The sequence below is a fragment of the Pituophis catenifer genome, unplaced genomic scaffold, assembly GCF_029215685.1.
Source record: "Pituophis catenifer annectens isolate HBS135680 unplaced genomic scaffold, rPitCat1.0.hap2 SCAF_1, whole genome shotgun sequence".
NCBI lineage: Eukaryota > Metazoa > Chordata > Lepidosauria > Squamata > Colubridae > Pituophis > Pituophis catenifer.
Window position 1 is genome coordinate 91,647,483 of NW_027256881.1, and position 14,916 is coordinate 91,662,398.

Sequence of the window (14,916 nt, forward strand, 5' to 3'; positions counted from 1 at the left end):
CCGAAAAGGTTGTAGAGAAAATGCTTTTAAAAGTTAAAAAAAAAAAAAAAGCCTCTGATGAGGTGGGCGGGGTAAGCGAGTAGCGACCAGGCCGGGGACCGGTTTGGGGGCATGACTAGCCAATGTTATTACCAGTTCTCCGAACTACTACAAATTTTTACTACCGGTTCTTGCGAACTGGTGCGAACCAGGAGCAACCCACCACTGCAGTATTGGGCTCCTTTTACCTTCACTACCGGTTCGGAACCGGGAGCATGCACAGAACATCTGTGATGACGTCCAGGCGGGTGGGCGGAGTCCCCCGCTGCTGCCACTACCTGTTCACCCGAACTGGAGTGAACTGGTAGAAACCCACCACTGATATAAGCCCCTTGAACTGCCATGGAAAGGTAGAATACAAACAAAAAGGCATAAGTAACCCCTACTTACTTGTTGCTTGATATGGTCAAAGGGCAGGCACAAGGCTGACAGTCATTGGCATTTCCTCTAACAATCCCATAGAACCCAGGAGCACATCTTTCACAGTGGTCACCATATGTGTTGTGACGACAGTTCTGTGGAGAGAAGCAGAGAAGAGGTCATTCTAGTTCTACTGCAAAGTTACAGCTATTGGTGATAATGCAGGGATACTTTCCATTCCAAAAAGTATCTCAAGGTCAAAACCCCTAACGTCAAAAAAAAAAAAAAAAAAGTGCACAGGATCAGGTTTCCCCAAAGCCCATAAGCTTGAAAATTGATCATCTTATTCAAAGGTATGGTGCATCATATCTAAGAGAAGTTGCAATGCATTCTATTTTGATATATTTCTGAAAATTTTAGAGTCCTATAAAATCATATTGAAAAGTATGTAGGTGATCCCCACCCATATTATTTTTGTCTGGATAAACCAATATGTTGAAGAATAACATTTTTTAATGTAATGGGGATTTATGATCTGACTTTATGAAGTAGAAGTACAACTTCAGTACTAGCAGTATTGAAAAAAATGGGGATAAGTGACCCTCATTCTTTTCAGCGGCATATAATCTTTTCATTCTTCTTAGCTTTTGCCCAGTTCCACAGTTGTATTAAATTAAGATAATATTAAGAATCTGAAAGCCCAAGATTGATTATTTTCTGGACCTGCTTTAAGTTCAGAAAAAAAAAATCCAAGATTTATATTCCAGAAAATCCACATTATTTAAGAAAAGCTTATTTATTTCTCATTACAATACTATAAATTTAGAAAAGTGCTGTAGAGATTAGTTAGGCTATTTTGATAAATAATTTTAACTTCCACACCCACTTATTATTTTCCCATTTTCCCATAATTATCCATTTTGTGATCTGTCTTCTTGCCTTCTGCATCATACCTTTTTGCTTGGGCAAGTAGTGCGGAAATAGAGCTCTAATAGTAATATAAATCACTCCTCAGAAATTATCCAGAGTCATTGGTATTACTAAGACTAGATCACCAAATGCAGATGGAAGAGTCCCATGTTCTTCCATTAAAAATAAAACAAAAACAAAATCAAATAAGACCTTTTTCTATGCCTCAGCTAGCTGGTTCTCTGTCTTTTGAGCCTTGCTCAGGAAGATGAATGGGAAGATGTAAAAGAAGACAAGTGTGGGAGTGGAGGAGGAATAAATATAATAAAATCACAAAATAATACAATAATAAAATAAAATTAGAAAATAAAATAAATTACCTTTTGAAACCATTTGGCAGAGGAACCCCTTAGACCTAGCAGGACCACTAATTATGATTTATGGTAACCTCATGTGGAGATCCATGTTTGACATTAAGCTCTGCCATCAGCCAATCAAGTTTGGGGAGCAAATACATATTTTAATTTTATTTTTCACTACAAAGATGCTATTGCTGATGCTATGGTTAAGTTGATACTTATTTTCTGAGCATAATGTGAATGACTTCAAAGAAACTACTGTATTTTTTGGAGTATAAGACGTACCGGAGTATAAGATGCAGCTTAGTTTTTGGGGAGGAAAATAAGAAAAAAATAATCTGCCTACCAGGTATTCATCTGGCTAGCATCCTTAGTCTGGTCAGCTTCAGCACATTAGTTTGCTGGTTTTTATCCCCTGCTTGGGAATAAAAAACAGTTTCTAAAGCACAACTGATCTTTGGAGAGAGAAGCAATGAGAAAAGCAGGCAAACCATGGAGATCGCTTCACTCGCTAGTGCCGCGTTAAGGCTGAAAAAAAGCTTCACAGCTGAAAGTCGGAGGGAGCGGGGGAAGATTGCTTCACTGAAAAAAACAGCTTCTAGGGCACAGCTGAGAGTTGGAGGTAGATAGCTTCATTCGCTAGCACCTCATTAGGGCTGAAAAAAAGCTTTGAAAAAGCTACATTCGGAGTATAAGATGCACCCAAAATTTCAGCCTCTTTTAGGAGGAAAAAAAGTGTGCCTTATACTCCGAAAAATACGGTAGTTAATATTTTAGTAAATCTTACAATTAAAATGATAAAATCAATAGTAAAACTGACATTAAAAATTGTATTGTCCAATAATTCTTATTGACTTCAGCTGCAAAGATGTCTTCAGAATGTGGAAAATAGGAATAGAGTAAATCATCTAGAAAAGGCATACATTTTATACCTGACAAATTGAGGTTTCGGGGTCACACACTTCACTATGCTTGTGGCATGAACAAGGGACACAGGCTCCTAGGGCAGGACCTGGCCTTCTGCCAGTATATGGAGAAGCAAGTCTATAAAAACCTGGGGAACAGGTCTGCAAGAAATAAGAAAAACAAACACGGTCCTTAATATGCTTCATCCCCATTCCTTTTGTCAGACAACTTCTTCCTCCCTTCCACCCAATATCTCTTATTTATACAAAGTACAGGACACCTTAGGTCTATCAGATTATATAATTTTTCAGAATTTTCCAATCCTTCTCAACAATTTTTTCCTTTCAAGATTTCCTTTCACTGCAATTCTTCACTGATATGGAATAAAATGGAAGCCACTCAGACATCCTATCAATGAAACAGAAAGTAATCTGACAAAGATACCAGAATTCTGATAGCTAAATCAGAATTCAGAACAGAAATAATAATAAAAAGATGGAAGGATGGATAACTATATATTAAAGATGATATAAATTTTATATACATATCCCTACGGTATACAGTATTATACTATCATTTACAATATCCCAAACTATAAATAATACATAATAACCTATTGTATGCGTAAATAATATATCTGCATGGAATTCAAACATTATATTGTAGATTGTATCCTAGCCATTCAAATATAATTCATAAGCACTTTGAGAAAAACATTACCTCACATGACAAACCAAAATGGCCCACAGGACAGTTACATTGCTCAATCAATTGGGCGCTTGGAGTTCTTGATACATTTCCTGTGTCTGCAACTTCCAGGCTAATCTCGGAAATTCTGGCAGAAGAAAAACAGAAGGGAAAAAAAACAAATTAAACTCCTCAGATTAAATTTTACTTTATTTGATAGACAAGAACACTTACACTGAACTTTTGGGCATTATTTAGAAAAGAAAAAAAATATGTTAGTCTGCCTCTTTAAATTATTTTTAAATTATTTTTGTCATTGTTGGCCAGTGCTAGTGGTGTTAATGTAAAAGTATACTTACTCAGTTTAACTTCTAATTAATTTAGAACCCAAATACCAGCATTCTAAAGGCAGAAAAAAAGAAACAAGAAGTTCTACAGACTTCAGTGTGACTTATAAAAGATGTCAGCCTGTATGTTGTCTGTTCGTTGTGACTATATTGAAACAACTGTAGATATAAAGTTATCATGCCAGATATAAATTAGAGGTGGGGGGATGAAGGCAGAGGGAATCTTCTTTATCTTAGGTGGCTATTTCATTGGAGGTTTGTCAATGATCTATCTTTTATTTTGTAAGAAGAGTATGTGTGATTTTTGCCTGGATAAAAATCTGTTAAAGTTTGCACTAATCTGTCATTGGCTTGTCCCAGTGCTGGGTTTCAAATTTTTTTACTACCGGTTCTGTGGGCATGGCTTGGTGGGCGTGGCATGGCATGGCTTGGTGGGCATGGCAGGGGAAGGATACTGTAAAATTTTCATTCCCTCCCCAATCCAGGGGAAGGTTACTGCAAAATCCCCATTTCCTCCCAATCAGCTGGGACTACTGGTTGTCCAGAACTGGTCAGAACCTGCTGAACCCCACCTCTGGCTTGTCCTCATTATAGGCTGATTATCCTTGGTTAGACTCAAGCAATGTCACGTGGAGATAGGATACCCCTTCTTCCAATTTTGAAAGGAGGAGAAAAAGGTAAACATTGGAGCAGAAGAGACAAAATGGATGTGTATACTAAAATGCAGCTTTGGCAGCAACAATTCACAAACAAATAAAAACATTTAAAACAAATGGAGGAAAGAGATATCTCAATATCTCTCCACTAATCTTTACCAGATGTTCTAGTAGTTCTGTTACAAAATAATAAGAAATAATAAGGAATAATAATAATAATAGGAAATAAAAGAAACAGTCCATTTGCAGCAAACTAAGCAGAAAAGGCAGATGTAGTTTCTACTGAAGGGAAACAATAATAAGGATATAATAAATAATACTAGAATATGATATACTGGTATACTAGATTCTGTAACCATTAGGTTCCTGTAATATATATATATGCCTTTATATTTGTATCTCCTATAATATATCTGGTATTTGTCAAACATATCTCCCTGCCATTTGACCTGAACTCATATCAATCTTCTCCCTGTTTTTTCTTGTGCCATCTAAGAGCATGGTACGTATCTCCAAGGGATAATTTACACCTCAGTCCTAATTTATGTTTGATCTGGATAAACTCCTGCTTTCCAGGGCCAGGGGGCTAAAGTGGCCAATTGAGTAAACAAAGAAATGCTCAAGATGGCTAATTGGGAAGTTTCTATTCCCCCTTGCAGGGCAACAAGGAATACACAAACCTAAATTAGGAGACCAGAATTGGGTACTAAACTGACGTCTCTGAGGGTATAAAAGGACGCCATACCTTTCCTCGCATGCATTGTATCTGTATGTTCTGGATATAGTTCCACCCAGTATTTTGTTTTTGGCCATAAATAAAATCTGTTTTTTTGCAAGCCTCGTCTTGAGTCTCTCTCTTTGGCATTCTGGTGACTCAAGTGTATTTTGGGACCTTACACTACAAAGGCTGTTTTTTTTTTTTTTTAAAGTTATTTGTAAAGCAAGTGGTTCTCAAGGCCAGCAATACTTGGGCTGCTGTCTGGAACATCTTTAGTGGATTTTAGTTTGAACTCTGAGACCCGATCAATATCAGGGATCTATAATAAATTAATAGTAAAATAGAACCCATAGTTCCAGTTCAGCTAGATTAATTGTATTAGTCTGCTCTCTTGGAAAAAGGGGAAAAAAACCCCCCTCCATCCATTTAATGCAAGAAATGTTTCAATGTTCAATCCTAAAATGTAAAAAGGGGAACAACAAAATTAACACAGCAGGAGAAAAATGTTTGGCTTTGGCTTTTTAATGGCAGCTTCTGAATCACTCACTGTAATACTGTTGCTTTCATGCAGAAACATGATTAGTGCTGCTGCTAAATTACATAGCTAATATGGTGCACTGCTGGAATTAAGCTATTTTTACACTTGAAGCTACTGTCAGCATGATGTTTTCTTATAATGTTTTGCTGCAATATATCAATGATCTGCAAGGCTGCATTTACAAACATTTCAGAAATCCCACTTTTATATCTCCTAGGATTAATTTGTGAATAGTCAGTTTCATCAAAATTATTATATCAGCCCATGCACTCTTTCTTCTTTCAAGCCCTGGTCTTGACCATCAGTGTGGATGTCACACAGTATGCTGAAAATGCTCTGTGACAGGGATAAGCTATTTTGTAAACCATTAGGTGCTTTGGTCTCTAGGTCCCATAAACCCTAGCTACTGTCATAGCAGCTTCAGTTGATGAAACTGAAATCAGAATATCTGGGTTCACCAGACTGCCTTTTTAGCCACAGAGAAACACACATATTAAGTATTTGTGGGCTTAGTTTTAAACTATTCAGTCTCTACAATGTATTGGAAATCATGCTGTAAGGAATCAATGGCAATAATGCTGATGAAAAAGTCAAATATTTGATCCATAATATCTGTATATATTTAATAGAAGCTTTTTATATAATTAATAGAAGCTTTTTAGGTCTCAGGATGGTGGTCTTCCATCCATGTCAACAGGAAATATTAAACACCAAGCATTTTCATCTTTCAAAGACAAGACAAAGACAAGGTGTTGTATCACTGAACCATAGGTTTAAACCATTGAATTACATTCAAAGGATAAAACTTTAGAATGTGGGGAGATCTGGGAGAAATCACCTCAAGGAGAAAGGGCAATAGAAAGCATAGAGGTGTGAATAAATGTGCCCTAATTACTGATTTCAAATCCTCTTATTTTACAGCAGTATGTCTTTTCTCATATTCTTCTGGATAGCTGTTACAAATATCACACTTTAGAAAATATAAATACAAATCCATGAAGAAAAATGATCAATATATCTCAGATTGTATAAATTGCAGTGGTCTATTATTTACTTTTTAAATAATAACTACTCAATTATATTGTCATTAAAAGAAGTACTTACTCTCACAGTACATAATTGATCTATGCAAAATGTTATTATTAAGATGCACTGATGGCTATTGACGTGGACACTTTAATAAGAATTAGACAAATTTGTAGAAGATAATGTTACTGAGTTACAATGGCCCAGGGTCATAGAAAATTCCAGTTTCAGGGAGATAATAGCAGAAGAATGCTGTTATACTCATGAGATACTATTTGGCTTCTCACTGACATTTAGTTGGTTCCTATAAAAATGCTATAAAAATGCTAGATTAGATGAGTTTTCCATCATACTTGAATATGGCTCTTCCTAAATCAGCCCAGAAAGTATAAATGAAAGAAAATATACATAATGCCAATATGGTACACAGGCTACCCATACTAGACTTTGCCAGCAGAAAATATGAACGACCAAAGAAGATTTATTTTTAAAAAATAGAAAATGAGTTCACAAGTACACATGAGCATGAATCATCTATAAAAATAGGAAATTTAAATAATCCTACAGAAGTTTTCTCTGCTATTGTTCATAGCACTTGGGTTCTATGATCAATAGCTGGAAAATAATTATTATTCATTCTAGCAAGCCATCTATCAATAGAGCCATGTAACATTATAGATCATCATCGCTGTTAAAATTGTGTGAGTGGTCATCTATAAAAATGAATGAGAGAATCAGTGACTGATTGAAAGAACTCGGCCATTACTAACAATGGAATTATCAAGAAGAAAAACTTTTTTCAATAAAGGATAATATTTGTAGTTCAGGATTGAGTGAATGGCCCTTGGTGCTCTCTGAGCTTGCTTGTTTTCTTGCAGATATTTCATTCCTCAAACTAGGAAACGTAATTAATGCTAGTAAGGAGTGTGGTTTGCGGTTTATATTCTAGTGGCTTGCCCTGTCAATGTTGGTGGGGATGGTCTTAGAGAGATTCTTTGGTTGGGCTGTTTGCTGTTGGCTTCTTTGACAGTTTCTTGATTGGGGTATTATTTACTTGATTGTTGGCCTGATGTTAATCCTGGAGCTAATCTGTGCTGATCAGGGTGCTGATTGCTGGTGGAGAGGTGCTTGGGTCTTTTTTCATTCTAGAACATGTAAATAAACTTAGGTATCTTCATTTAGAAATAAATATGTTGCTATTCAGAGATTTTACTAAAAAGTATACATCAGACTTTGGGCAGGCAATAATATGAGAGAGGTGAGTACTGAATCAAACCAATTAGTTCTTGGACAGTTGGAACACTACCAGAACAGGTTAAAGGTAATAGAAGCAAGTGCAGGCTAACTTCCGAGGCAAAAAAAGCAAGAAGGAGATGCAAAATCCATGGCAAATTATATGAGCCACAATTTAAGACAGTAGAAGACAGAATCTTCAAAGTTAGGACAAGGTGCTCTGACGTGATAAACTGGTTTGGCTGCTTTGACTTCGCTGGTGTGATTTGATCATCATTAATCAAAGCTCAATTTTTAGAATAATTTCTAGGTTTTGAGCCCTATGGGAATTTTCATCTTCTGACAAGATTATTATTTTCATTTTACTATGGCTAAAGAAAGCTGGAATCTTACATAGACTGGCAAGTTTAAGCCCATGGATCTCCATGTAAATAACACGGTGTGGAAAAGTACCTTATGACTTTCCCGTGAAAATGAATCAATCTCTGATGATTGATACTAGTGTTTAGTATTACTGATTACATCATCTAAAAGGCTTACCTGCTTTGTCTCATGAATCTGCCATGAGTTGCTTTGATAAGTATGTAATGAATGTTGTACAGGACATCCATGAAATCCTCACGGGTCACAGTCTGAGTGATCCTTGGATCATCACCATAGTATTTCCACTCATGCTGAAAAGGAAGTCATGACAGGAATGCTAATGATTTAACTGTTTCCAAAGTGCCAATGACAAAACAGATTGGAATGAAAAATTACCTCTGTCATTTCTATCTCATGCCTTGTCAACTGGCCATTCAGAGGAGCGACCACATGCCTGACAATAATTCGTGTATGTGTGGGAAGACCACCTCTGATTATGACCTGGGGGTTGTAAGTTGCAAAACCTGTGTCTTCCCTTGCTTCAAAAAAGATAGCATATTTCAGCTTTCCTCCGTAAGCCATCAGCTAACAAAGAAGAAGAAACCATATAAATAATAATAAAGACAAGCTGTCAAAAAGAAATACAAAGAAATAAGAAAAATAATACTATGGTTAGTATCTGAAAATACTCTGAAGAATTCCAGTTAGCATGAAATGAATGATTAAAGTTGTGGTTTTCATTGTATCAGACACAAATTACAAGAACTATATAATGAAATAAAATGAGACTGTGGAATTTATTTCCCAAGCCAAAACAAGCCATCATGCTTTGTTTTTTTGCGTACCTAAAATATTTTTTTCAATTTGAAATATTTCCTGCAACTAGGATAAATTAGAGTAGAGAACGGATAATATGGGAACTTTTATCCTATATGTTTTAAATGTATGCTTATTATGAATTTTATGTACAATAAAAGTCAAATTTAAAGGAAAAGAAAGAATGTGGGGAAAAAAGCAAAATAAAAACCAAGGTTATGAAGAAATATTGACTTCCAACTTTCCAATTTTCATATTTTCAATCATTAAATTCATTAAACATATTTTCACTTTGTTCTTCTTTTAGCAAAAAATCCACAAAAGTTTTCTATTTTTTTTAAGTGTTTGTTTTCCCTTTGACCAAATAGGTCAGTTTTACTGTTTCTACCAATACCTACATTTTTACAATCTAGTCATCCATTATGGAAATCTCAGTACTCTTCCATCAATGTTCCTATCTTGCTGGAACTTTTATGCTTCCTAAGGATATTATTTCGTATCTCTATATAGCTGATAAGGCTAGATCAACTAAAAGGTAATTGAATTTGGAACTGGATAATCACAACACAAATAAGGTCAAGGGACATAAGCACTTGGATTATCATACTATTGTACCTCTTATCCCTCTATCAAAATACTACTTCCTCAGTTTCAGGGGGATTCTATTCATGATGATAATTAAAGGGAATTGTTCTTAGCAGAATAATATTATAGAGTCATGGCAGTGGTGAAATGTAAAATTTGTTACTACCTTCTGTGGGCGTGGCTTGGTGGGGGGTAATGTGACTGGGTGGGCGTGGCCAACTTTTTAAAAAAAAAACTTTTAAAAGCATTTTTTCTACAACCTTAAGAGGTTGCAGAAAAAAATGCTTTTAAAAGCCTCTGACGATCAGGCAACTCAGTTGGGATCGTCAGAGACTTTTAAAAGCATTTTTTTCTACAACCTCTTCGGCCTTTTAAAAGCCTCTGACAATCCCAGATGAGCCGCGCGATCATCAGAGGCTTTTTTTTTTACTTTTAAAAGCATTTTTTCAGCCGAAGAGGTTGTAGAAAAAATGCTTTTAAAAGTAAAAAAAAAAAAAAAAGCCTCTGATGATTGCGCGGTTCAGCTGGGCATGGGGGGCGCAGGGATTTTTGCTACTGGTTTTCCGAACCACCCGCTGCCATCGCTACCGGATTGGGTGATCCAGTCCGAACCGGGAGCATTTCACCCCTGAGTCATGGGCTAAAAAATTTGGACCTGCCTAAAAGTCATACTTTACAATAAAGGTCTCTAACAGAATTCATTATTTGGTTTTGTTTTCAAGTAAGGAGACTGCCTGAAGAATTAATATAAAAAATTAGAAAAACAAAGTGATACATGGCTTTAAGCAATGGATTGTAGACATGTCAATATTTGAATTAAGTTTTAGCAGGAGTTTCTTCCTGAAAAAAAGGCAAGGAAAAGCTTTTTAAGCAATAGGATTATTTGGGGGGGGTTGGGGGGTGGGATAATCTATTTTTAACATGACACTCCAAAACTCCTTTTCATTTCCTTTTTTCTCTTTTTCCTTATTACCATGATTATTAATTATGAGATTACACTATATTTTTAATTCTTTTAATTCTGTTAATTAGCTTGATAATAATAAAATGAATAATATTTCATTATCTAGTTTCTCTTTTAATGGAAAATAATAAGAGAGAATTAATAGTTATGATTGTGACAATAAAATGGTAACTTTTCATTAGTACTTTCAAGTTCTTTCTAATCTTTGTTGGGGAGAAAAGAAAAGAAATGACAAAATATAAACTGTAATTAGAATTCCCATTCTTTACCTTCTTTCCTTCAAATTGTTCTGGAAGTCTCCAATAAAATGGTTCTGAATGTAGATCTTGCATTACCAAGTCAATATTTGCAATTGTCTCTGGATATTGGTATATAATCCCTTTGGTAGTTTGGTGCTGGACATTTTCATCAACTAAAGGAAGGACAACCTGATCTGGCTTCAGAGTCAACTAAATGAGAATAAAGTGTTGGATCAAAATCTATTTCTGTCTTAAACTCTGTTCTGTAGGAAAATTATTATTAAAATATTTATCAAACAATGACATCTACATAAAATACATACTATAATGACTAATATATAATGGGATACAATAAAAAAAAACATGAAAGATTAAAGGTTAAAACCAGCACCTTGAATTAGACTCAGAAACAAACTGGCAGCCAAAGCAGCTCACAGAGCAGAAGTTTAATATATGCTGGCCTAAGAGCACTCACACAACCTACCCCATGGCATTCTGCATTAGCTGAAGCTTCTGAACACTCTTCAAGGGCAGCCCTATGTAAAGTTCAATATGGAGGGCATGGAACAGAGCCTCCAGGTTTCAGGAATGAGTGTAACTGGCACACAGCACAAAGTTATGAAAAGGCTAAGGTGACCAGACGTCCCGCTTTTGGCGGGACAGTCCCGCTTTTGAGCAATTTGTCACGCGTCCCGCGGCGTTTCAAAAAAGTCCCGATTTTTCTTGAGCCCCAGCTGATGGCTAGAAGAAAAAAAAACTGTTTAAACTCTTGCCCGGGGCTTCAAAGGGCCGCCCTACAGGCAATCAGTGTAAAGCAGTTTTTTTTTCCCCTAGCTAAGCTTCAGAAACGAAACCGAAACCAGGGTCTTTGGTGCAGCGTGACAAAATGAGGCAGAGAGAGATTTATTTTTATTTTTATTTTTCCTCCCCAAAAAAGGTAGGTGAAAAACTGCAAACAATGGGAAATTTAGGAGGAGAGTTCAAGATTTTAAAACACAAAGGAAAAAAAGCTGTATTTAACTAGGGAATTGTAATAATTGAGATACTATTAATTGTATATTGTGTTGAAAGCAGAAATGGTTAAGTTGTGGTTCGGAGGAATATATGGGAGAAATTATTTGGTTTATTATTATTGGTAAATATAATTAATTGATTTGTAAGAAATTGGATTGCATGGAAATAATTGGAATATTCATGTTCATATTGATTAATATACAAAAAAGATAGTTTTATAACTAATTGATTTATATTAAAATGTTGAATTTCTATTAAACAACTGTATTACATAATTACATAATTAAACAATGTGAGGATGGATATAAAAATAGATGACAATGGGAAGGGGTATAATATAGAATAGAAGGGAAAAATTGAATTTGATTAAGATTAGAGATGAGGATGAAGGGTAATATTGGTTTTTTTAAAAAATAGATGAGGAATAAATATGGCAAAAAGGAAATATAGAAATTGTAAATTTAATTGAAATGACTAAACGCTGTTTAAATTTGTGAACCAGCCAAATATTCTGTTCAAAGAAAATACATTGTATGTTTGTATGTGTGTTTCTAATTATTGCTATTTATTCATATTTGTTCTCTTTTATTCTTTAAAGTTTAACAATTCATTCTTTATCTTAATATCTTTATATTTGCTTGGGGTTGGCTTTCTTCCCTTTCATCTTTTTTATTGTACAGCAATCTTTCTCCTCAAACCTACCACCTCTCTCTTTTCTTTCCTTCTTACTTTCTCTTCCCCCCACCCTCTTTTTCTCCTCCCTACTTCCTCTTTCTTTCTCCTTCTCCTCCTCTCTTCCTCCCTCTCTTACCCTCACTCCTACTCTAATTTCCATTCCTTCATCCCTCTCTATTGCTGTAATCCTTTAATGCATATGGACTACTCAGAGGGCTGAAAAAGTTATTTTTGACTGGTCCTCACACTTTTGACCAGTCCTCGAACTTATGACTGTCCTCACATTTTACATTTTTGCCCTATCTTGTCATCATGGTGAAGAGAAGCAGTTGTGAAATGAGTGACATGGTTGTTAAGAATGCTGCATGGGCATAAATGTGAGGATGGTCATAAGTGTGAGGACCAGTCAAAAGTGCGAGGACCTGTCAGAAATGACTTTTTTCAGCTCTCTGGTTAGTCCTTTTGTGCATATGGACTACTCAGAGGGCTGAAAAAGTTATTTTTGACCGGTCCTCACACTTTTGACCAGTCCTCGAACTTACGACTGTCCTCACATTTTACATTTTTGCCCTATCTTGTCACCTTGTTGAAGAGAAGCAGTTGTGAAATGAGTGACATGGTTGTTAAGAATGCTGCACGGGCATAAATGTGAGGATGGTCATAAGTGTGAGGACCAGTCAAAAGTGTGAGGACCTGTCAGAAATGACTTTTCAGCCCTCTGAGTAGTCCCTATACACATAGCCATGGCCACCCGGTCACATGACCAGGTAGCCACGCCCACCCAGTCACATGGCCTCCAAGCCACGCCCACACAATAAGCCACGCCCACAATGGTGTCCTTCTTACCAATGTTAAAATCTGTTCACCTTACCCTATAGACATAGCCATGGCCACCCGGTCACATGACCAGCTAGCCACGCCCACCCAGTCACATGACCAGCTAGCCACGCCCACAAAATAAGCCACGCCCACAATGTCCCTCTTTACCAATGTTAAAATCTGGTCACCTTAGAAAAGGCCCTCCTAGCTATCACTGCCACTGGCTCCTTGAGCAAGAGTTGTGAGCTCAGAGCAGTGGTGGGTTGCCCCTGGTTCGGACCAGTTCGCAAGAACCAGTAGTAAAACCGGCGGGAGGCTCCGCCCATCGACCCTGACATCATCAGGAAGCTTCTGCACGCAGCCCCGTTACGAACCGGTAGTAAAGGTAAGTAGAACCCACCCCTAGTTTAGAGGATGCCAGATTGCATCTGTTTGATAGGCACTGTGACTCCATACATCACTAAAGATTTACAGTTACAAAAGTAATCATAGAAATCAGAAATAACTTAACTGCATATTAAATGTAATTAATATTCGGGCCTATCACCCATCCAAAATACATAAACAGATAATAGTTATATATAGGAACCATGAGTCTGTGTAAGAAACAGAATATACCAGTTTGTTTACAGATGCAATTCAAGATGCTGATAGTTAGTTTTAAATGGATGATAATGGTTTACGTATGGGAATGTCTCTTTCTGGTTGTTTTTATGTGTCCTGTCTGATCCATCAAGACAGGCATATTACAGGTACCATCAACCAAGGAGAGTTGGCTGGTGGAGTGCCATGATATCCACCTCCTGAAATATCATCCCTCCCATTAGATTGGCCCCACCTTGTTAGCCTTTTTAAAGACTTTGAAGACATGGCTTGGTTTTTTTGTGCGTGAAAAAAGTGGATCTGTTTTTGTGATTTTTATACATTAATGTTGTATTCTGTTACACTATACAAAATAAATATTTTGTATTCCAAGTATTCCACACTTGGAATACTGGATCCAGTTCTGGTCACCACAATATAAAAAAAGATGTTGAGACTCTGGAAAGAGTGCAAAGAAGAGAAAACAAGAATAATTAGGGGCTGGATGCTAAAACATATGAAGAACGGTTATAGGAATTGGGTATGTCTAGTCTAATGAAAAGAAGGACGAGAGGAGACATGACAGCAGTATTCTAATATTTGAGGGTCTCCTACAAAGACAAGGGGACCAAACTATTTTCCAAACCACCAAAAGTCAAGATGAGAAAGAATGGATGGAAACTAACCAAGGAGAGAAGCAACCTAGAACTAATGGTGAGAACAATCAACCAATGGAACAATTTACCTTCAGACGTTGTGGGTCTTCCATCGCTGGAGGCTTTCAAAAAGACACCGGACAATCATTTATCTAGAATGGTATAGGTGATGACGAGCCTATGGCATGTGTGCCGGAAGTGGCACACAGAGCCATCTCTCCGGGCATGCGAGCCATTGCCTGTTGCTCTTCTGGGTTCCGGAATGCCAGCCAGCTGGTTTTCACGTGCATGGGAACACCAGAAACCGGAAGAGCAGCAGCCCAGTGCGCATGCATGTGCTGGGAAGATGATCTTCTGGTTTTTGGCGTGTGCATTTGCACCGGCCAGCTGGTCTTTACACGCACATGGGAGCCAGAAACCAGAAG

General features: G+C 36.8%; 1 protein-coding gene across 1 annotated transcript in view; it reads right to left on the reverse strand.

Moving 5' to 3' along the window:
* The window catches only part of LAMA2 (laminin subunit alpha 2), a 350,257-nt gene that overhangs the window by 139,300 nt on the left and 196,041 nt on the right, over nucleotides 1-14,916 (reverse strand). Inside the window, exons 26-31 of the mRNA XM_070931786.1 lie at nucleotides 10,776-10,955; nucleotides 8,538-8,726; nucleotides 8,319-8,452; nucleotides 3,294-3,408; nucleotides 2,600-2,734; nucleotides 430-554 (exon numbers count right to left, since the gene is read on the reverse strand). Coding sequence (XP_070787887.1) covers nucleotides 430-554; nucleotides 2,600-2,734; nucleotides 3,294-3,408; nucleotides 8,319-8,452; nucleotides 8,538-8,726; nucleotides 10,776-10,955 — 878 coding nt within the window. The remainder of the gene's footprint in view (nucleotides 1-429; nucleotides 555-2,599; nucleotides 2,735-3,293; nucleotides 3,409-8,318; nucleotides 8,453-8,537; nucleotides 8,727-10,775; nucleotides 10,956-14,916) is intronic.